Source organism: Alosa pseudoharengus, unplaced genomic scaffold, assembly GCF_046254945.1.
Source record: "Alosa pseudoharengus isolate Yale_2024_CS ecotype anadromous, Long Island Sound unplaced genomic scaffold, YU_APseudo_1.1 YU_APseudo_1.1_scf_6, whole genome shotgun sequence".
In the NCBI taxonomy this organism is placed as follows: domain Eukaryota; kingdom Metazoa; phylum Chordata; class Actinopteri; order Clupeiformes; family Clupeidae; genus Alosa; species Alosa pseudoharengus.
The window spans coordinates 4,663,393-4,686,269 of NW_027468848.1; the positions used below are offsets into that span (position 1 = coordinate 4,663,393).

The window sequence follows — 22,877 nt, forward strand, 5'->3', positions numbered from 1 at the left end:
TATGTATGCATTGCATGCTCTATACCAGGGTTATTCAATTAACCATCAGCGAGGTCCAGTTACGGAAAATTTCCTCAAGCAAAGGTCCGGAGCATCATGATGTTTAACATGCGTGTATAGGTATTTATATGTATTTATATGTATATATATATGTATATCTCCATACATACATACATACATACATACATACATGCATATATTGGGGAGAAAAACTGAGTAGCCTTGGCTATTTTTAAGATCTTAACGTGAACTTAAAATAAAATTTGAGCTGAGACAAGGATGGATATTCCACAGCTGGTTTCTTGAACCCATCAATCAGCAAGTTTAATTTTTTTTAATTTTTTTTTTTTTATGTTGACCCGAAATCCTGGAAACACAGGAACATCACGTTATTGGGCAGTGAATGGATGTAGGCCTAACTAGATTGTGGTGGATCAATCATATTGCCCTCTTAAATCATAAAATATTCTGTGGTCTCAGTTCACTGTTGAATGGGTAGGCCTATGCTTGCTCAAAATATATGCTTAGTCAAATTGGCGCTTTTAAAAATCGCCTGTCTCAGAATATGTAGAAGAGTCGGTCCAGGGCAATTCTACGCAAAACTGTCACATCCATAACGCCAACACAATGCCATGGTAACCTATTTAGTTGGCGTTATGGACGTCACAGTTTTGCGTGGTATTGCCGTATCGTTATATAAAGCTCTGTTCTCGCTGTCTAGCTTTCTCCTCTTTGAGCAATCCATGATTTGAAAATAACTTACTTATCGCTACTGTAGCCTAACTTAGATATCCATCTGATTGTTTCTCGTGCCGTCTCCTCTCCTCGCTCGTTTCAGGCTGTCAGTGAGTCTCTTCTCCATAGTAGGCTACTTTACTCACTGACTCGACTCTATCAGAATGCACAGATTTCACTGGCTGAGTAGCAGCAAACCAAATGATGGTTCCTGAAGCTCCTGAAGTAAATGCTGTTATCCTAACCAACAAAACATTTAGCGCAGCTTTGAAATCTTACGTGAAAATCTAAATTAGGCTATTATGGTCTGGGTCCGGATAGGATCACGTCAGGGTCCGGACTCGGACCGCGGTCCGCCATTTGACAACCTCTGCTCTATACCATCTTTGTGTTTAACAACTTAAATGTCTCTTGAATGTAAATATTAAAAATGGAGCAAAGAAAGGACCAGTTCAGTAATGCTATGCACTATGCACCACTTGTCCAGGGTTAATTGACTGTTGTCCATCCCCTTTAGACTATGTACAATTGTACATTATGCACCACTTGTCCAGGGTTAGTTCACTGTTGTCCAACCTGAGTCTTGTAGCCGTCCACTAGGTTCTCAAAGTCCCTGATGGTGCTCTTCAGCTGTTGGAGCTCGGACTGCGACACACTCAGCCTGTCCTCCGTCCCAGAGAGGGTGGTCTACAAGCATGAGTTTGAACACACGCACACACACACGCAAACACACGCACACGAACATATACACATGCACACACACACACGCACACGAACACACACACACACACACACACGCACACACACACACACACACACACGCACACGAACATATACACATGCACACACACACACGCACACACACACACGCACACACACACACGCACACACACACAAACACGCACACACACACACACGCACACACACACACACACACACACACACCGTTTTGAGTTTTAACTAAACAACTGCATTGCACACCATTTAATACGGTCCACATATAGATCCTTATATATCATGCCTAAATGATTTCAAAACACTAAACTAACACATGATGACACTAAAATAAGCTTCATCATTATCGGTCAGCAGAACATGCAGCTGCTGTCCTTTGGCTAGAGAGTCAGTGGGCACCACTGATATGGAAACCTAGCAGGAGTATAGACTGGAAGTGTATTAAATATTAAATGTGTCTGATGTAATGAATGTAGATTAATCAACTTAGTGTATCTCACCTAACAAGTTTAAAAACTGGTGGTGTTAGTGTTAGTGCTGTAATGAAAGTAGATTAATCACTTAATCAGGGTACCCCCAGAATTGTCAGACCTAAATTTAAGACTTTTAAGACCTTTTTAATTACACTTCAGATGAAATTTAATACCTACATCGCACCCATTCGGATAGAATAAATAATATTAAAGGTAAGATTAAACCTCAAATAATTACTATTTACAAGTGTTTGAACATGCCAACATGAACATGACAGCAGTGCAGTGGCAACGCAAAGCTTTGTCGCGGTAGTAATGTGACTGAATGTCCCGCTTCATGGACAGATTTACAGGGAATACAACCTAGTTGATTTCAGGGATTAAAGTGAAAATAAAATGTAGCTACAAAAAGATGCAAACAGCAAAGTAAAGCACCAAATAAACACCAAAATGAGGCTACAGGGTACTAAGTTACTATGTAATTAATGCCACCTACAGGTGAATGCATAGAACATAACAATCCTATGGTTTGTGTACCCTGTAGCCTCGTTTTAGCCGCCAATGGCCGCCATGTGAATAAGGCGAATCGAGAGTGTTCTTGATTGAGATTGAGTTTTCCTGTTGAACAAAACAATATTTCAATACCATCCCTGACCATTGCTGATTAGCCATTGCTGTTCTTTTCTACTGCAGCAATATTGTAGCAAGGCTTTAACTTACACTTATTTAATTACTTCAGGCCAAAAGTGTTTAAATGGGAATTTTTTTTCTTGTTAATATGCAATTCAACATATTGAATTGCAAGACATTTCAAGTTTGCAAGACATTTCACATTTCCTCATCAAAGTAATGAATCAGAACAGTCTAGATATTGTTCATATTTCCATTTGTTGCCTCATCTGCATTTAATGAAAACATGGTAATTTTGAGTTTTACAGACAACTCAAGTTTTCCAATGAGCAGCAATACTGTGTGCGCTCATGCAGGAGGTCTGCGCATCTGATAATGACAATCGTGTTGTGCTATGAAAGAACATGCGTAGCCTACTTTCTGAGCGCAAACACGGTCAGCCATAGATAAACGTAGCCTACCTCTATCGTGGTGGCTAGTTGCACCAGGTAGGGAAGATGTCCTGAAGTGCAAGAACGTTAACCTTATGGCGGTCTTCTGATTGTTGGCGTGCTAAAACATTTTCCTATTGCATCCATGAACAATTTTCTTGCAGCAAACCGCGCAAAAGCAAACCCCTGGCACTTTATTTTTTTACAACATGGCTTGTTAGTTCTCCCCCGTTTCCAACAGCCGCCCATCTCCATTTATTTTGTAACTTTTGACACCTGTGCCTTCCTTTATTGTTGTTTATGTAAAGCACATTGATGTTTATGTAAAGCACATTGAATGACCTCTGTGTATGAAATGCGCTATATAAATAAACTTGACTTGACTTTAGCAACGCATCCATGACAGCTAGTGGCCTTGCCAAATAGACGCACACAAATCATGACGCTAATATGCGAGGTTCTGGTAGGCCTACTGGTTATGGTTTTGTGCTATACATTAATAATAGCAAAGTTTTAAGTTGACTATTTTAATTGCATGGTTATTTTTTGTCAACATACGCTCACAACCTACTGTCGTTAAAATGAGGCCTAAGCAAAATAGGCTACAAGGCTGTCTGTGCGTCACAAACACGACTGACCCCCTTACTCAACAGTTCGCGATATTATTATTTTATGTCAACATGCTCAGTCAAAACCTTCCGTCGCAAATTGTGAAAAACAGACAGGATAGGCATAGGCTACGGTTTATATTGCGTCGCTTTACACATACTGTTAGTTGCATTGATCAAAAACTGTAACAATAATAGTAGGCTACATCGGGTGGCAGCAGGCTATCTGTTCAAGTCAGAGGTGACACCCAAAATGAATGACCTCCCCTGACAAGAGTTCGCGATAGTAAGAAATTGTCTACATTGATGCACGGAAAGAACACAGCCTCCAAATTCGCACATAGAGCTCACAATATCATATCTAAAAAAGTTAAACGGATTGGGCGACGGAGAACTTTAATCCTTGTCTGATTTACGCTACGTGAGGATATTAGACTAAATCTACTGATCATTTGAAAAATAAAGACCTCCGTGAAAAAATTCCAGACTTTGAGGTGAAATTCAATACTTTTTAAGGCCTTAATTTAGGAAATTTAAATTTAATACTTTTTAATACTTTTAAGACTCCGCGGGTACCCTGTTAATGTGTGTACCCTAACGAGTGTAAAGACTGGCAGTTTTAGTGTGTAACCTAACGAGTGTAAAGACTGGCGGTGTTAGTGTGTACCGTAACGAGTGTAAAGACTGGCGGTGTTAGTGTGTACCGTAACGAGTGTAAAGACTGGCGGTGTTAGTGTGTGACTTAACGAGTGTAAAGACTGGCGGTGTTAGTGTGTGACTTAACGAGTGTAAAGACTGGTGGTGTTAGTGTGTACCGTAACGAGTGTAAAGACTGGCGGTGTTAGTGTGTGACTTAACGAGTGTAAAGACTGGCGGTGTTAGTGTGTACCGTAACGAGTGTAAAGACTGGCGGTGTTAGTGTGTACCGTAACGAGTGTAAAGACTGGCGGTGTTAGTGTGTGACTTAACGAGTGTAAAGACTGGAGGTGTTAGTGTGTGACTTAACGAGTGTAAAGACTGGTGGTGTTAGTGTGTACCGTAACGAGTGTAAAGACTGGCGGTGTTAGTGTGTGACTTAACGAGTGTAAAGACTGGTGGTGTTAGTGTGAGAGCTGACCCTGAGTCTCTGGTTCTCCAGGCGGGTGGAGGAGGACTCAGACGTGAGCCGATGGAGGCGGTCCAGGAGGCCCTCCTTCTCCACACGGAACTTATCCCCAGCTGTCTGCAGCTCGTCTGTCAGCTCAGTCACACGGCTGGAGGAGGACAAGGATACACACACACACACACGCACACACGCACGCACAGACACACACACAAACACACATACACACGCACGCACGCACAGGCCCGCACACACACACACACACACGCACGCACGCACGCACGCACATGCACACGCACAGGCCCGCACACACACACACACACACACACACACACGCACGCACGCACGCACGCACGCACGCACGCACATGCACACGCATGTGCACGCACATAGGCGCACACACACACACACGTAAACACACACAGACACATATTACAGGCCCCACGTTTTGCCAACTGTTTCTATTTGAAAAAATAATTATAAGTATATAAGTACTCTTTTGATCCCGTGAGGAAAATTTGGTCTCTGCATTTATCCCAATCCGTGAATTAGTGAAACACACTCAGCACACAGTGTACACACAGTGAGGTGAAGCACACACTAATCCCGGCGCAGTGAGCTGACAACAGCGGCACTCGGGGAGCAGTGAGGGGTTAGGTGCCTTGCTCAAGGGCACTTCAGCCGTGCCTACTGGTCGGGGTTCGAACCGGCAACCCTCCGATTACAGGTCCGAAGGGCTAACCAGTAGGCCACGGCTGCCCTTAAATATAAATATAAACAGCAGATAAATATATACACAGGACACAAACACTCTTCTCTTCTCTTCAGCGGTTTATCTGATCAGCTGATCAAGCAGAACAGGAACTGTCCACAAAACAACACCGTTGCAATTCCTCTGTTATGATGCCGAGCACATGTCAAGACTTCTCTAAGGTGCAACATTTGAACTTGAATAATCTCAACACAGCGGTCATTCCTCAAATCCATCATGACCTGTAGGGACCCCTGACCCCTGCCCCGGGCACTCACGTCTTGAGGGCGATGAGCTCCAGGTCCTGCTGCTTCCTCTCCCTGAGCTCCTTGGTGTGGCGCGAGCGCAGCTCCTCTGCGCTGGACACAGCGTTGGCCAGCTGGGCCTCCTGGGAAGGGAACCAAACAGGATATGACATATCAACACCAACTACTAACAGGATATGACATATCAACACCAACTACTGCAGCGTGGCTCACGCCAGGGACACCAAAGAGGATATGACATATCAACACCAACTACTGCAGCGTGGATCACGCCAGGGACACCAAACAGGATATGACATATTGACACCAACTACTGCAGCGTGGCTCACGCCAGGGACACCAAACAGGATATGACATATCAACACCAACTACTGCAGCGTGGCTCACGCCAGGGACACCAAACAGGATATGACATATCAACACCAACTACTGCAGCGTGGCTCACGCCAGATGGACGTCATAGTGTGCTAGAAATGGTTGTTTGTGTCTTGTTCTTATTGTCCGTGTTTGACTATTGGTTGGTGCTTTCTTGGCTATTTCTCTCACAGAGATTTTAATCGCAAAAAAGTGTTTTACCTGATTAAATCAAGGATATACTGTATATGATCTGTAGAGAGCTCAGGTATTACCTTAGTTTTAGTTTATAAGTTTAAACTTCTTTTACTAAAGAAGCAAAGAGATGACATGCTTCAGGAATATTATTACTAAATTTCAAGATTCCTTAATTCATTTAATTCCTAAATTTTATGATTCTTTAGGACAGCGATTCTAATCCCATACACTTGCCAAATTCAGCAAGTTACTCATTACACAAGGCCTGGGTGTAATTTGATTGGCTGTTGAGCTCAAATATCAACAAAGCAAAACTATATCACAGCCTCCATCTTTTTTGCCTTTAGTTGGACAGGACAGTGGAGAGTGACAGGAAGCAAGTGGGAGAGAGAGAGATGGGGTGGGATCGGGAAATGACCGCAGGTCGGATTCGAACCTGGGTCCCCATGGGCACTCGGACCCTTATATGGTACGGGCGCTGTACTGTAGCCTGCTGCGCCACAGCGCCCCCCGCAGCCTCCATCTTTAACCACAAAGATCACAGCAGTTATGTTCCATCAGCTGTGCAGCCATCATGTGAGCAGGTCTAGCACCCCCTAGTGGAGCTGCAGTGATGTCACCTCACCGTCTCCTGCAGCTGGGTGGCGAGCCGGGAGGCGTGGCCCTCACTCTGCTCCGCCCTCTGCCTCTGTGATTGGCCGGCCTGGCGCAACGCTTCTTGGTCCACCTCTTGGTGGCGCTGTAGCTCCCGGATCTGCTCCTGGAGAGCCTGCATCTCTGCCCGCTGCTGCTGCTGGGTGGCCTCCATCGCCTAACACACACACGCACACGCACATGCACACGCACGCGCACACACACACAAACAGAACACACACACAAACAGAAAACACACACAGAGTCAGACTGATAGACAGACAAGACAAGGAGAGCAGGACAGAAACATAGAAAAAAATAAAAGGGAAGAAATGATAACAAAAGACAAATATGGCTGGGGTTTTCCCTGCATAACAGCTGTCAGGCAACTGTAGTCCCCAATCTAGCAGTATGCAGGTCCTAATGTGATCCAGTATCCTGGATCCAAATAATCATGTAGGAAGACTGACATGGTGACCCCTCTACTTTGATTAAAAATCTGACGGTAGTTTTTAACTTATCAAGTCTTTAACTTGTGTACTGTTTTGGCCGTTGGGTTCCAGGGTTGTTGCCATATGGTGCAGATGTAAACAGCAGGGGAGGTAAGAGTAGGCCTTAGAGGTTGTGGTAGGTAAGAGTAGGCCTTAGAGGTTGTGTTAGGTAAGAGTAGGCCTTAGAGGCTGTGTTAGGTAAGAGTAGGCCTTAGAGGTTGTGGTAGGTAAGAGTAGGCCTTAGAGATTGTGTTAGGTAAGAGTAGGCCTTAGAGGTTGTGTTAGGTAAGAGCAGGCCTTAGAGGTTGTGGTAGGTAAGAGTAGGCCTTAGAGGTTGTGGTAGGTAAGAGTAGCCTTAGAGGCTGTGTTAGGTAAGAGTAGCCTTAGAGGTTGTGGTAGGTAAGAGTAGGCCTTAGAGATTGTGTTAGGTAAGAGTAGGCCTTAGAGGCTGTGTTAGGGCCTTTTGCCTCAATCTGTGCTCCTTGCTGGTTGTTCTCGGCCTCCTTCTTGCGTAGCTGCTTCTGCAGGTGGCCGTGGGTCGTCTCCAGAGCCTTGGACAGGTATCTGGAGCTTTTAGCAAGGTCCTGGGAAAGACCACAAAACAGCAGCAAATGAAGACAATGAAAAAAGAATAATGTACATTTTAAATAAAACAATAAAAGAATGTATGAAGTGTACAGCAACCCTCAATGTCTGCCTCGTTATCAGTCTGTAATGTTCAGGTTGAGATGTGCTGTGAGATGTGAGATGTTCTGTGAGATGTGAGATGTTCTGTGAGATGTGCTGTGAGATGTGAGATGTTCTGTGAGATGTTCTGTGAGATGTGCTGTGTTCTGTGAGATGTGAGATGTTCTGTGAGATGTGCTGTAAGATGTGAGATGTGAGATGTGCTGTGAGATGTGCTGTGAGATGTGCTGTGAGATGTGCTGTGAGATGTAAGATGTGCTGTGAGATGTGCTGTGAGATGTTCTGTGAGATGTACCTTCTCCCCTTCCAGGTTTTCTGCTTTCTGAATGGCCTCTCTCATCTTGGTGCTGAGTTTAGCCTCCAGCCTCTATGAAAACAAATGGTCAAAGGTCAGTCACATAAATATCAGCCCAACGCATCATACACACTAAACACTCACTATGGAAACCAGTACTCTTAAACTACAAATTTCTGTTATGATAATTCCCATGTTCCACTGACAATCTTTCTTTGGAGGGATGATGGGAAGACCAATTTTTCATATTTAAATTTCTGAATTTCTCAGTGCCAGTGTGACTTTACAGTAAATGTTACACTCGCGTTGCGTCTGCTGCAACAATTAGCTTCCACTATAATCAATGGAAGTAGCTACACCAGATGAGATAGCAGCATGTACGTTCGAAAAAAACAGACCATTCTTCTAAAATGGATTTTACGCGTTGCGAACAGAATGCTTCAGTTACGCGCCCGGTGTAGCTTCCCTGTAAGATCGCACGTGTACTGGACTCACCATCTTCTCAGCTTCAGACTCGGCCAGTCTCTTCAGGAGCACCTCCCTCTCGTCCATCTCCCGCATCGCGTCCGTCTGCCAAACCCAACAAAACAAAACATGACCACAACACTGGAGGCTTACATAACAAAATAATGCTCATAGCATAGCCAAACTAACTATTATCAATGAATACAACAGAATTGTTTGTTAATATATTTGATGCATGTATGCAGAAAGTCTGTATCTCAATATGTATCTGTGTAACTGTGTATTAATGTACAGTATGTGTGTGTGTGTGTGTGTGTGTGTGTGTGTGTGTGTGTGTGTGCGTGCGTGCGTGCGTGCGTGCGTGCGTGCGTGCGTGCGTGCGTGTGCGTGCGTGCGTGTGTGTGTGTGTGTGTGCACTACTACTCTGTGCTGTGTGAACACACGTGCATGTGCGTACCTCTCGGCCATGCTGATCGCGTAGGAGTTGCCGGAGGGCGCGGTTGGTGTTCTCGAACGCCTCCAGCTTCTTGACCAGCACCTCGTGCTGCTTTCCCAGCAGGGCGGCGTCTGGCCTGGACAGCTTCTTCTCCTGCGGGGGGGACGGGGGGGGGGGGGGGCACCGAGTCAAAACAACGACAGTGAATACTGGTCTCCGTCTGTGGGTTTGCTTTGCACCACAGACGAAAGCCCAAGCTGACCAAGTGCTGAACACAGACGAAAGCCCAAGTGCTGAACACAGAGTAACTGACTGACTGAGGCTGCAATCACAGTGACATGCTTTTTGCAACGCTAAATGTGAAATGCAAGGTGCTCAAAGTAGTAAAAAATAGATAAACTGTTGAGGTTGTGTATTTTTTTTTTCGAAAATGGATCATTGTTTGCACACCGGTCTTAGCCAAGTCAAGGAGCTAGTAGTAGACAAAACATGACGGAAAATATGTCAATCAAATGATTTACTGTACGTACACACCGCCACCGACTTGAGCTTCCAAAGAAGCTCGGGTCGCCCTGTCAAGGACGCTTGTCAAAATAGTACAGGGAAGCTTTCGACACTTTGGCCGCTCTGACGTGGTAGCATTCTACGTTCGATCATGTTCTATCTTACTACTTTATTTAAAGGCTGTCTATTCCGATTGGTTGCTGGTCGTTGGTCGCTGAACCACATCACAGCTCATTACCATAAAGCTGACTTACTTTCAACTTTCTGCTTGATGCTGAAGTCGCTCAAGACGCCCAAAACGCGACGCCGACTGATTTGCCGCTTCTTGCAGCTGAGAGAAGCCGGCTTCCATTGAAAATGAATGACTTCCTGAATCTTTGGAAGCTCAAATCGGCGGCGGTGTGTACATACTGTACAGTTAGGAGCCGAAATGCTCTCACCTGCTTCATCAAATGATTTAGGAGCCGAAATGCTCTCACCTGCTTCATCAAATGATTTAGGAGCCGAAATGCGCTCACCTGCTTCATCAAATGATTTAGGAGCCGAAATGCTCTCACCTGCTTCATCAAATGATTTAGGAGCCGAAATGCGCTCACCTGCTTCATCAAATGATTTAGGAGCCGAAATGCGCTCACCTGCTTCAGCTGAGCGACCAGATCCCGCAGAGCTGCCACCTGCTTGGCCGCTGCCTCTCCGTCGATCTCGGCCTCCACCAGGGTTCTGAGCAGGACGTCGATGTCACCCTGCCCAGCCCTCCCCTGCGCTCCACCCTCGGCCCTGGGACAGCGAAGAAGCAGAGAGCCCAGATCACGTCTCAGCCCACAGCTAAGCTAACGTTAGCCCCGCATGCTAGATTCATAACAATGCTGCTTTAACACAACCCACGACCAAAGTCCTCTCTGCACTCGGACCTGGTGAAACAGCACTATTAGGAATGACCCCACTCACACACTCTCTTATGCTGGTTAGATGATAATTATAGCAGAAGGCCAAGATTCTTGCAATTAACACACACACACACACACACAAATAAATGGGACTGATCACACGAATAAGCCCCCGTTCTGGCTACTGTGTCCTTTTGGCCAAATGTTATATAGTATAAGTACATATATATATATATATAACATAACATATATAACATAACTTAGTGTCCTTTTGGCCAAATGTTGAAGGCCACTGAACCAGAGCAAAACACAAGTCTGACAGGATGGGTGTGTCATATCACCATACGTAATGAGCCCCTACTGTATCTTTAAAATAAGCTGTTATTGTGCAGCATGGGGGTTTCTGTTCCGCAGATCTCTCTCCACTTTAAATGGTGCTCTGCATCCTCCTACACACACATACATATCTGCTCTCTTAACCTGAACAAAACTACTGCTATCACAATACTGCAGTCTGGAGCATGCTTGTGTCGTATCCTCACCACGTCTGCCTCGCTTGCTCCCCCACCTGTTATACGCCTCTTATACGCACACACACACACACGCACGCACGCACGCACGCACGCACGCACGCACGCACACGCCATGGTTGTGTCTGATGGTTTCGCTCCCCCACCTGCTGTGTGCTGCCTCGTCCTGCATCTGCTCCAGGGAGCGCCTCAGGTCTGTGTTGGCCCTCCTGGACTCCTGCAGCTCCTTACTGGCCTCGGCCAGCTGCTCCTCCCGCACGCCGATCAGGCGCTGACAGGCGTCCAGGTGCTCCGACTGGCGCTCCAGGAGATGCCTCTTCTCCTGCAGCTTCACCTGAGACAGAGGGACGCCATTTTACACCTTCAAAATACTATTTCACCAGAGCAGGCCAAGACCAGGGATGGATTACTGCACGGGCCTACCTGGCCCAGGCCCAGGGGAACTATTCACAAATGTCTGTGGTTTTCTCCAAGCAAGCGTTCATGCAATAGTTTGCCAGTAGAGTATGGGCTGCAAATCAGAGGTGCCTACCCTGACATACTGACACACTGGCATTGCAAGTTAAATCACACAGCTACAAAACCACCCAATTAGCCCAGTCGGTAGAGCATGAGACTCTTAATCTCAGGGTCGTGGGTTCGAGCCCCACGTTGGGCGTCTGCTTTGGGGCAGCCGTGGCCTACTGGTTAGCACTTTGGACTTCGGACTGCCTGTTCGAACCCCGACCAGTAGTAACGGCTGAAGTGCCCTTGAGCAAGGCACCTAAGCCCTCACTGCTCCCCGAGCGCCGCTGTTGATGCAGGCAGATCACTGTGCCGGGATTAGTGTGTGCTTCACCTAACTAACTGTGTGTTCACTGTGTGCCGAGTGTGTTTCACTAATTCACGGATTGGGATAAATGCAGAGACCAAATTACCCTCACAGGATCAAAAGACTATATATACTTATACTTAGATGCAGACCTTTCTCATCAGTGGATCACCCTCTGACATGAGCGAGTCCGCCCTCCGGTCATATTTGCTCCTGCTGTCACATCTCCCCTCCTCCCCTTGGTCATCTCTGGACAGGTCGGCTAGCTTCAGTGGAAAGGAACCAGCGTCGGACTGGGGTACAGGAGTGATCTCCAAACAGTGGGAAGAACCCTGCAAGGTGTCAGTCAGGGATGCATGACAGCCACATTCACAGCATGGCCAGTCATGGCTTGTAGGGTGAAAGGGAGCAAAACATGACCAGACACAATACACAGACCTACCTCCCACTTGTACTGATCCCGAGGGGCGGTGCTCTTCCCGGGCGGTCTCCAGGGCACCGTGGCTCTTACTTTAGCAGTGGCCCGTAGAATCCCCGGCCTTTCATTCTATTAAACATGGACATGTATACCGTAATGGGTGCATGACATTGTATGGATATACGGATAGGCTGTAATATGCCCGCCAATGACAGATTTACATAGCTGACAACTGAAGCTGTCTGTTTATAAATATAATGTCTCACCTGGACCAACTGGGAGGCAGTGCAACTTTGACCCCTCTTCAGGTGAACATGCAAGGCGGTCGATTCGGGAACATGGACGTGAATGGGTGGCGAGTGGGAACGTGTCTTCATCCCTGTTTTTTTTTTTTTATACTGGCAACTCTGTAACGTTAGTATCGCATGAAAGGATGACTGTTTTAACCGACGTACTAGTGCAGCACGTTTTCAACAGCAAATGTACGTATCGACTGAATCAAGCACACATTCATCGATCTAACTGACCTCGCCCGTAAGCTTTACCGTTATAGCTACTGTGTTAGGATAAGTTCCGCTATCTGCATTATATTATCTTTGCTATTAGCTTGCCTTTGAAGCATAGACAGTAATATATAGCTTTGAAGCCGTGATTGCTAACCAACGTTAGCGAACCAAGTTATCACGGGTCGTCTACAGAAGACTTCGCCAGCTTTGTTCATTACTTTTTGGATTCGTTTCACGCTAACATTACTAACTAAATAAACGTACGAGACATTCTTAATCGACAGTTATCTGAAAAACGGTATTCATTTAGCTAACGTAGCATACTGTAGCTGCAATGTTTACTAAAGACTGGTTTGATTGCTCCTGTTGCGTCCCAAGCCACGCTTGCTTCGCGTTTATTGGTCGGTTCAAACTTCTTCCTGCAGCTGTTGCCGTTGGCTACGGGACGTTGCCTTGGTAACGGTAGTACATAAAAAAAAAAAAAAACATACACGCGTCTAGAAATTATGGCCATCCTGAATTATTTTTTGACTATAAAAAATATGAATGTATTACAATCTGGAATCACACAACATTTTTAGCAACTTCAACAACAGTCTTTGAAGGCTAAGTTGTTTGTTGGTCTGTATCTTTGGCATGTTAACAGAGGTTTGTTAGAACCAGACTGTCTATAGAATAGACAGACTGGCCACGTCCACTCGTACCAAAACGATCTTTTACATAAGATACATCTAGAAATCCTGTCACAACGATTTTATTGAGAAGTGCACTTGAAAATGCTCTTATTTATATCGTTTTTCTCACAGACTAGTAGTCATGGTGTGGCGATGACGGGGCATTAGGATAAATGCAGACCAAATTTCCCTCACGGGATCAAAAGACTATATATACTTATACTTAGATGCAGACCTTTCTCATCAGTGGATCACCCTCTGACATGAGCGAGTCCGCCCTCCGGTCATATTTGCTCCTGCTGTCACATCTCCCTATATACTTATACTTACTTATAGCACATATTTCATAAGCAATGCATACTCACTGTGTTTTCATGTTTTTTTTATTTTTCATTTGTATTGAACCATTTTCAATAAGAAATAAATTACCCAGAAATTTGTTATGGGGCAATGAATAGAAATAACTAATTCTTAGCCCATATGCAACAGTGGCCATTTACCAGTCAAGGTTTCATACGTGTTTGTCCAATGCAAAACCTGTCCTAACCAAATACAACAGTCATATTTTCTTCAGATATATTGTGTCAGGAGCCATATCATTCACATGACACCAGTCTTCTGAGTTATACATTTTGAGTTCTGACTTCCAAAATTAGAGGTAGACATGGATAAAAATACAGAATAACTGTTATGACGGTAAGTGTTACTAAATGGAATTTGCTTTGAAACAATGGAAGAGAATCACTGAAGAAATCAAAGCCAACAAAAATATAGATTGTTAAAGAAAACCCATACACGTTTAGCCTTCCTCCTTGCATAATGCATGAAATCAATCTATTCCTAACCTTGCCTCTAGAAACTAAAGAAACCGTTACATTTCAAAGAAACCGTTACAACACAAACTGCAATCTTGTCAATCCTCAGAGAGAAAAATAGTAGTAAAATCATTTGCATTCCTCAAGAACGCTAAGACTGGTCAGGGCTAATTCTACACTAGGCGCAGGCTGAGATGAAGTGCTTAGATTACCCTTTGAAATGCCAGGCTATGAACTGGTGTTGTGTTTGCCACAGATAAATGTATAAACTCTGACTGATTTTGGGCACATAAGAACCTCTGGAATACATTAATGCATAGCAATCACAGATGAACAGATCAGATCATATTTAGATGCATCAGTTTTTACAAATTAAATTATTGTTCATGTTTTTCCTTACATTATGTCTAAATTGTATCTTTTTTTGAAGGCGGCAGCAGAGCAGCTTCCAAAGCTAGCCACTGAAGGAGGAAAAACAAAAAAAAGACTCAATCATATTCTTTCCAAACTATATTCCATATAGTCATTCCAAATGCTCCAGCATCTGATGGCGCATGCCCATGTTCCATGTTCCATGTTCCATGGGAGGAAGTGCTGCAGGTGTGGACGTCCGTGTCCTGTGACCCAGGGTGCCGTTAGTGCTGCGGCTCCTTGTGCTGGGTGGCCTTCTCCATGCGCCGGTACCACGGCTTGACCTTGGTGTTCTCCATCATGTCGTCAAACGCCTGAAGCCCCTCCATCACTCTCAGCACGCCGAACACGGCCTGCAAGACACATACAACACACAGCAGATAACGCATAATGCACGGTAGGCATGCATTTTTAATAACATGTCCACAGATCATTTCACATCTGACTATATAGCTCCATTTCCTTGCTTTCCTGAAGCCATGGTGCAGCTGTAACCCTTTAGTGAAACACTCCCTCGGGTCTCCCAGAGACAGAACAAGTTATCGTTCTCTCAGCCAGCAGGCTTCTGATCTTACTGTGGGCTACACAAAATGGAACACCACAGGCCACTGTATTTCCCTGTAGAATCCACAGATTAGTCGACTAATCGAAAAATTAGTCGAAAGATTAGTCGTTAGAAAATTAGTCGTTAGTGGCAGCACTACCCGTCATAAGAACACCCATCATAAGAACACCCCTAATAAGAACACCCATCATAAGAACACCCATCATAAGAACACCCCTCATAAGAACACCCCTCATAAGAACACCCCTCATAAGGACACCCACATGGACACCCATCATCAAAAAGAAAACCGGCTTCTGTTCAAGTCGATTTGTTTACTTTATCAAATTATAGGGTTGCAACAATTGATCAATTAGAGACTGATTGAACTCTGGACTGAAATAAATGTTGTGCTGTTGGACAGTGGAAACAATACATAATCCAAGGAGGTCCAATGAAATATGGCGAACAAATAAGTGTGATTTTGTTTTGGCCAAGTAGTGTACATGTATACCAATGGAAACCGAGGTCACCCCCTCCTGAAATAGCCAACTATGCTGAAAAGGCTTGGCTGAAATAGCCAACTATGCTGAAAAGGCTTGGCTGGATAGGGCTTCACAGACAGCCTTACTTGCAGGCATGCAAACTGGTCAGGGGTGAAAAAGGTGAGAAGGGCACGCGAAGTGACAATAGAGCATAGCTTCCACGGAGTATGAAATGGCCCAAAACCAGAGATTTACAAAGAAAACAAACTATAAAATCACTAAAAAATTGTTGTGGGCAAAAATATCATATGTATGATAAAAATAAGTGAATATAAAAAAGTGTCTTCTTCTCCTATTTCTCCTGAAGTGTGAGGGGCCTGTTGCACTGTTTCAGCATGCTTCAGCATGGCCCTCCTCTCTTCCTAAGCAATGTACATGAGTTTTCTTTCTTTCTTTTTTCTCTGTGCCTGAAGTTCAGACATTTCTGAAGATTTCAGGCCTATTGGACATGAAGACATAGTAGGCATAGTATTAGAATAAAGATGATAAGTTTTTAATATTCGTTGAACCAAACCAGGTGAAACTTGCTTGAGACACACACTATTTCAGACTAACATTATATAAAATAGGGTAGACTAGACTAATTTGTAAAATCGATTTGAAATGTTAACTTCCTATGGAATGGGCATTTTTGTGTCTAGACCAGGTCTTGTGAAGCCGTGTGCAAAAGTAGATCAAAATAAAATGAAAAATTAGTAATTTTTAGACCATTATTTGTATGCTCATGTGTTTTGTAAAATGCCCAATGGAAACTCCCCATAGGACTTTTGGTTACCCAAAATGCATACTGACAATAAAAGCCTTACTGTGTGGTTTCTGGACTATTTGGATTGTTTGTCAGAGGTTCTGATGGAATGACTACACTATGGAATAATTACAGAAATGTCTTTGCATTTTCTTTGTTGGTTCAATGGGTGTGGATAAGATGGATTATACATCTGCACAACAAATATTGGATAAAACAATGGATAAAAATATGGATTCCTGTGACTATTTCAATACCCAATTTGCTGCATCTATCTTATTGATAAGGATACACACTGCAGCTAGAAGGTAGGGAAGCACCGGAGGGGGAGGAGGGCAATTTGATACAATTTAATTGAGACATAGTAAGATTAATCTGACAATGAAAAGCACTATACAGATTGTACATGAAAAAGGTTGTCATATATGGATTCCCAAGTGTCCAAGCTTCCAAATGGTGTATAACATTACTATGCTACATAGCAATATGGTGCAATTGATTTATAATGTTGGGGGAGAGGGGGGTGGGTGTGTTGTGGAGGGCACACTGTTTCATAACAAGTGTTATCCTGCAGCCTAGGTTACTTACAGATTGTGGCATTGTGCTAGTTAGTTTGTTTAACCAACCAATAAAGTTGTGTTGTGAATAGTGTTCACACTACATGTTAAACTGTAGCCTACCCTATAGGCACAGGCTACTTCAGATCAGTCACTGAACGTTTCTTAAAGACACATCAATCAACACTGATTTTGTCTCTGAGCAAGATCAGTATAGCAAAGATCAATAGCAAAGGCTAATGTGAATAATTAAAGAGTTAAATGTGAATTATTAAAGAGGTAAACGTTTTGCACAGCCCAGTTTAGGAGACATTTAACTCTTTAGGTTATTCACATTAGCCTTTGCTATACTGATAAGGTCTGTGTATTTGCTTCACCTTTTGCCGATCTAGACCAAGTAGGCTACAGCACGTAACCTATTCATCAAATTAACTCGTTGTGTCTATATTTCTGTCTCATATCGCTAACTTTAACAACATTAAAACAAAACCGCCAATGCTACGTTGCTACACTAATCTCAACGTCTTTTGCTAACAGAAGTTGAAAGTTTTAACTAGCCCACCTGTGACATCTCTAGGCACCTCTCCTCGCCGTGCTCACATTCCAGCTGACATTTCAGACGCAACTAGGCCTATCTGCGCTCACAAAAGGAGGCTATACCTGCGCGAGCGTTCTGTTCACGTTGCCTCTGCAGCAACAAGCTTCCACTGATGTTTAGTAAACGCACATAGCCTAACCAGAGAGTTAACTATAGAATCTTTGGCCTAACATTCGTTGCTGAAATTTTTAATGGCGCTCTGGCAACACCAAGATGTGTTTGCGTCTGCACAATAGTAAACTCAGCTCACGTTGACCCCCCCCCCCCCCCCCCCCAAATATTTTCTCATAGGTTTTGCACAAACCACGTAAGTCAGTCATTTTGGATTCAAAACGGCGAATTTCACCGAAAGGTGAGGAGTTTGCATGCCTGTACTTGGGAGCGTTTCATTATAAGATAACAAGCGAGTCAACAACCACAAAAGCACATTAATGAGACAGTGGAACACTATTCCTAGGAGCTCAACAATATTCCTAGGAGCTCAACAGTATTCCTAGGATCTGTCTACCGTCTTACCAGATCTGCGAGGTTGGGCTCATCCCCTCCCATAAACGTCCTCTGTTTGCCGATGGCTGCCACCCAGTCATTCACAGCCTTGTATAGGTCCTGCCTCACATCGTTCTGCAGGTTGTGTCTGTGAGAGGGACAGTCATGGATGTTCTTATGTTATACTGACATTCAAACCTGACAGACAGCCTGAGCCTATCTAGGAAGCAGAGTACTGCAACAGTGATAATGTTATTATACATCCATTCATTTCTAGGTCATATAATCATGAAATCGTGAAAAAAAAAAAAAGCAATAGAAATGGATCAAACATTAACATAATGTGACACCAGTGACGGAAAAAAAGACTATGGCATCTATCATGATATGATTTACTGGGACACACACACATACACACACACACACATACACACACATACACACACACACATACACACACATACACACACACACACACACACACACACACACACACACACACACACACACACACACACACACACACACACACACACACACACACACACACACATACACACACACACACACACACACACACACACACACACACATACACACATACACACACACACACACACACACACACACACACATACACACACACACACACACACACACACACACACACACACACGATGACACTCACTTATTTTTGAGTCTCTTTGAGATGAGCCACATGGCGCCAGCTCCTACATACTTGGCAAAGAAGCCCTCAAAGGTGCCAAACTTGCCCTCGCGCACAATGTAGTCGAATGACGCCAAGGCCTCACCAGTCGTACGGTAGACGTTGGGGGAGATGAGGTGGACGAGCCAGTCATCAGCCCACTTGCGCCATTTCATCTCCTCTCTGTGGGGCACAGCATAGGCGCTCAGACAGACCACACTGACGCCAGTGGCACCTTACAGTCACTACACATCAATCCCTGTTTTTTTTATACACCACACACACACACACACACACACGACTGCTGTTACATTCTATGATGTATTTATGTTTTCTGGGATGACTGCTAGGTGATCATTTGGCCTAGCAGCTCATTTGGCTTAGCAGATAGCCATTTTTAGCCAAAGTGACATGCAGATGCATTTAGACATTTATAACCTCTACAGCTCAGCCTACTCACTGCACACTGTAAGCTCACAGATGTGCATTCACAGTTTTGACTCATGAAGACATAATTTATTACTAGCAGGCCGACAAAAGATAGCAGATTTCCGTACTTCCTTGCCCCCTTGTCTGGGTACAGTGTCTCCTCCTCTCCACCGGTCACCATGATCCAGTACTTGTTGTTGAACTCCACCACCTCCTTCCCACTGTCGTTCCTCGCAGTCATCTCTGGGTAGCACTCTAGGATTTGAGGAATCGTTTTCTCCCTATAAACAGTGTTTAAAACAAACAAACAATTTGGGACCATTATGGGATGTTGTTGCTTATGTAACAAACGTGTAACTGTTTGCACCAGATACATTATTCTCACCTGCTGACTAAGAAGGTCTTCAGAGAACTAATAATGACGGATGAATCGTTCAGTTGCTGGTGGGTAGAAGACAGTAAAGTATGAAACTACTGCTCTTCCAGACTCTACAAGGCTGCTCTTCATAAGTATTTAATATGGGGTACATTACACTTAGCTGACACTTTCACCCAAAGTGACTTACAAAAAAGGGAACAATCAAGGCACAGTGCGACTAGGACATGTTAAGTGCAGCAATAAGTACTATTTGCATAGAAAAGAATGACAGTTGTAACCGGAGGGTTGCCGGATCGAGCCCCAACCAGTGGGCCGCGGCTGAAGTGCCCTTGAGCAAGGCACCTAACCCCTCACTGCTCCCCGAGCGCCGCCGTTGTAGCAGGCAGCTCACTGCGCCGGGATTAGTGTGTGCTTCACCTCACTGTGTGTTCACTGTGTGCTGTTTGTGTTTCACTAATTCACCGATTGGGTTAAATGCAGAGACCAAATTTTCCTCACGGGATCAAAAAAGTATATATACTTATACTATACTTATACTTAGTCTAGTTGTTAGCAGTGCTAGTCGTTAGCAGTGCTAGGAGATGAGGTACTCTCAGGTTTCACAAGATAGAGAGGGACGATAGAGGGTTACTATTGGGCTAACAGAGAAGGGTGCAGTGGGCTTGAAGATGAGGTCAACGATATGCGAGGAAGACGGTTGATGTGTGAACTCGCAGTCATATAGATCTCCCAATAGACTCCTCCCTTCAGACAGTACTCCATAGGTTTGTGGTGCGAAATATCAACATCTGCTTGTAACTGGCTGCAATAGTGTTGTGTGAGTAGGTGCACTGCACTCATTGTGTGTGTTTTCATTGAGCACACAGAGCAGCTAATGGATAGTGAAAAGATATTTGCTGAACACGACAAAAAGTGTGTTGGCTTAGAATCTCTTTCTGTTCCTTTAACTTCTAATGGTATAGCGTTGCTTTAGTACACTACACATTTTCTTTTCTTTTTTTTATACTTAATTCTTGTTTTCCGGCGTTTGTGGGACCAAGTCCTTGTTTCACAGATGTCATGTCTGACTTACCACCGAGTCGTTCACCATCAAAATGGGGACTTTTCTGTAGGTGGACCACTTAATCTCCTTCCGCATGACTGGGTTAACCTCCACAATCTCATAGGGTAGCCCATGGTAATCCAAGAACGCCCGCACTTTACTGCAGAAGGGGCAGGTTTTGTACTGGTAAAGGGTCAGTTTCACTTCTGCACTGGGCCCAAATGGCTAGGGAAATTCATAAAAACAACAAAGCAGCCCTTAGACAAACATCAAGTGTAGTGCAAAAAAGCAACTGCAAAGCATATTGCAAAACTGTACGTTAGAACTATGATATAACCTAAATTGGGTAACTTAGCTAACTGGAAAATTGGCTAACAATGACCACATTACCCAAGTTAGCTAGTAAGGGTTCAGATGGCATTCCAAAAGGTGGGGTCCAGGAAAAATACCATTAATAATCAAACCCTATAACGAATTCGGTATATTCCATGAACTTACTTGTGCCTCTTCTTCTGCAAGGTGACGCTGGAAAGTTAATTTAACAGTCTGATACAGACCCAGCCCACCACCGAGCAAGAACGCACATCCCAGCACCCTCGCGCTACGCAGATGGGTCGTAAAGAAGGGTATAGACCGGAACCCTCCAGTACCGGTTCCGTATGCTCTTTTGGATCCATTAAGAGTAATTTTCGGTACCAAGGCATAACTGTTCGCTGTCCGACAAGCTGGTGTCTCCAATACCAGCCTGCCGACCTTACCCAGCGCTCTCACACAGGCGGCTGCCATCTTGGATTTTACATAAACTCCCATGATGCAACGTCCACGTGAGCGAGAAGGGAAACTGGAAAGGGGGCGTGATACATAAGTGACTGAATGCAGCCTGCAGCTCAACTGGCGGCTCTGGATAAGCAGCATATGCGTACACATTTTTGGAGAGCGCAAAGTTAGGCAAACCGATTGTTGACTTTTGCTAAAGTTTTTAACTAACGGAGAAGGGTGACTGGACGGATATAACAGTAGGCAATTTCGATCTTCATTTTTATTTAGAGGACCCCGCGCCGAGAGCTTAACAAACTTTGTGGCACCTGATGATGATGGATACTAAGGTGAGTGAGGACTGGAGGAGATGTCTTGAATGTGTGATTGCATTGAGTGTTTTAAGAATGCGTGTTTCGTGCTCCATGTTTTGTCGTTGTTGAGTTGAATTGATTCGCACTGTAGATTAATTAGGCTATTGCCTAATATCCCTGTGACTGTCTCTCTGTGTCCAGCAAGCTGATGCAAACACATTTGTAGGCCTATTTACACGCACAGTAGTTTAGCCTATATTTAATGAAAACTATTGAAGGAGAAATTTTGGATTACTAACATTTTATGAAATAGAAGTGATGTTTCTTATATTCTGTGTATGCTTTCTATACATTCAATGCTGTGCATCAACTTTGCTTTGTCTGTCATTTGCTCTCTCCATGTCACAACTTTCTAATAAAGGTCATGGGACCCCCTTTGTCACGAGTTAAGGGTATTATGCCTGAGGCAGTAGCCTAATATTAGGAATATCCCGACAGGAAAGAGACCATGACAAGAAAATGCTGAAGGATGTATAGCCTATTGTATTGACCAATTATCTGACTTACTTGGAGTGGCCACATGACTTGCGTATGGCGCATGGGTCACATGCTATGTCCAAGAAGTGTCCATGTATTGTTGTATTTTTGTATGGGGATTTTTGTGAAAGAACCTTGTACTCATGTGATTTGTATTACCAGTGTAACTAACATGTATAAGATGGGGCCTCGCCCTAGAGAACTTTGAGTATTAATCCTCACACCTGAGTGTGCCTGGATATTTTTGACCACACTATTTTTGAATACTAGCCCATTCCGTTTCTAATTTTTTTACACAAACATACAGGCATTTGTGGGCTGTAACCAGGTAGGCTATACGCCATGCTGTTTGAGGTGCAAACAGAATGCTGCAACCCCATTTAAGATCATATA

The 22,877-nt window shown here is 44.2% G+C and overlaps 2 protein-coding genes and 1 non-coding gene across 3 annotated transcripts in view; 1 reads left to right on the top strand and 2 right to left on the bottom strand.

The window, feature by feature from the left end:
• odf2b (outer dense fiber of sperm tails 2b) overlaps positions 1-13,289 on the bottom strand; it is a 20,867-nt gene extending 7,578 nt beyond the window's left edge. Inside the window, exons 1-13 of the mRNA XM_076270713.1 lie at positions 12,707-13,289; positions 12,465-12,569; positions 12,175-12,354; positions 11,358-11,545; positions 10,430-10,571; positions 9,312-9,443; positions 8,885-8,959; positions 8,390-8,461; positions 7,875-7,991; positions 6,909-7,094; positions 5,744-5,853; positions 4,730-4,865; positions 1,312-1,422 (exon numbers count right to left, since the gene is read on the bottom strand). Of these exons, the coding sequence (XP_076126828.1) occupies positions 1,312-1,422; positions 4,730-4,865; positions 5,744-5,853; positions 6,909-7,094; positions 7,875-7,991; positions 8,390-8,461; positions 8,885-8,959; positions 9,312-9,443; positions 10,430-10,571; positions 11,358-11,545; positions 12,175-12,354; positions 12,465-12,569; positions 12,707-12,817 (1,665 nt within the window). The 5' untranslated portion in view covers positions 12,818-13,289. The remainder of the gene's footprint in view (positions 1-1,311; positions 1,423-4,729; positions 4,866-5,743; positions 5,854-6,908; positions 7,095-7,874; positions 7,992-8,389; positions 8,462-8,884; positions 8,960-9,311; positions 9,444-10,429; positions 10,572-11,357; positions 11,546-12,174; positions 12,355-12,464; positions 12,570-12,706) is intronic.
• trnak-cuu (transfer RNA lysine (anticodon CUU)) lies at positions 11,797-11,869 on the top strand. Its single transcript has one exon. It is a non-coding gene; the product is annotated as a tRNA-Lys (tRNA).
• Positions 13,290-13,939: 650 nt separating the features above from the next.
• Positions 13,940-21,669, bottom strand: ptgesl (prostaglandin E synthase 2-like). Its single transcript, XM_076270498.1, has 7 exons — positions 21,376-21,669; positions 20,908-21,102; positions 19,842-19,897; positions 19,585-19,737; positions 19,010-19,210; positions 18,352-18,469; positions 13,940-15,199 (listed from the first exon to the last, which is right to left on the bottom strand). The coding sequence occupies exons 1-7, from the start codon at positions 21,661-21,663 to the stop codon at positions 15,071-15,073; spliced, it is 1,140 nt and encodes a 379-aa protein (XP_076126613.1). The 5' UTR covers positions 21,664-21,669; the 3' UTR covers positions 13,940-15,070.
• Between the last annotated feature and the right edge of the window lie 1,208 nt (positions 21,670-22,877).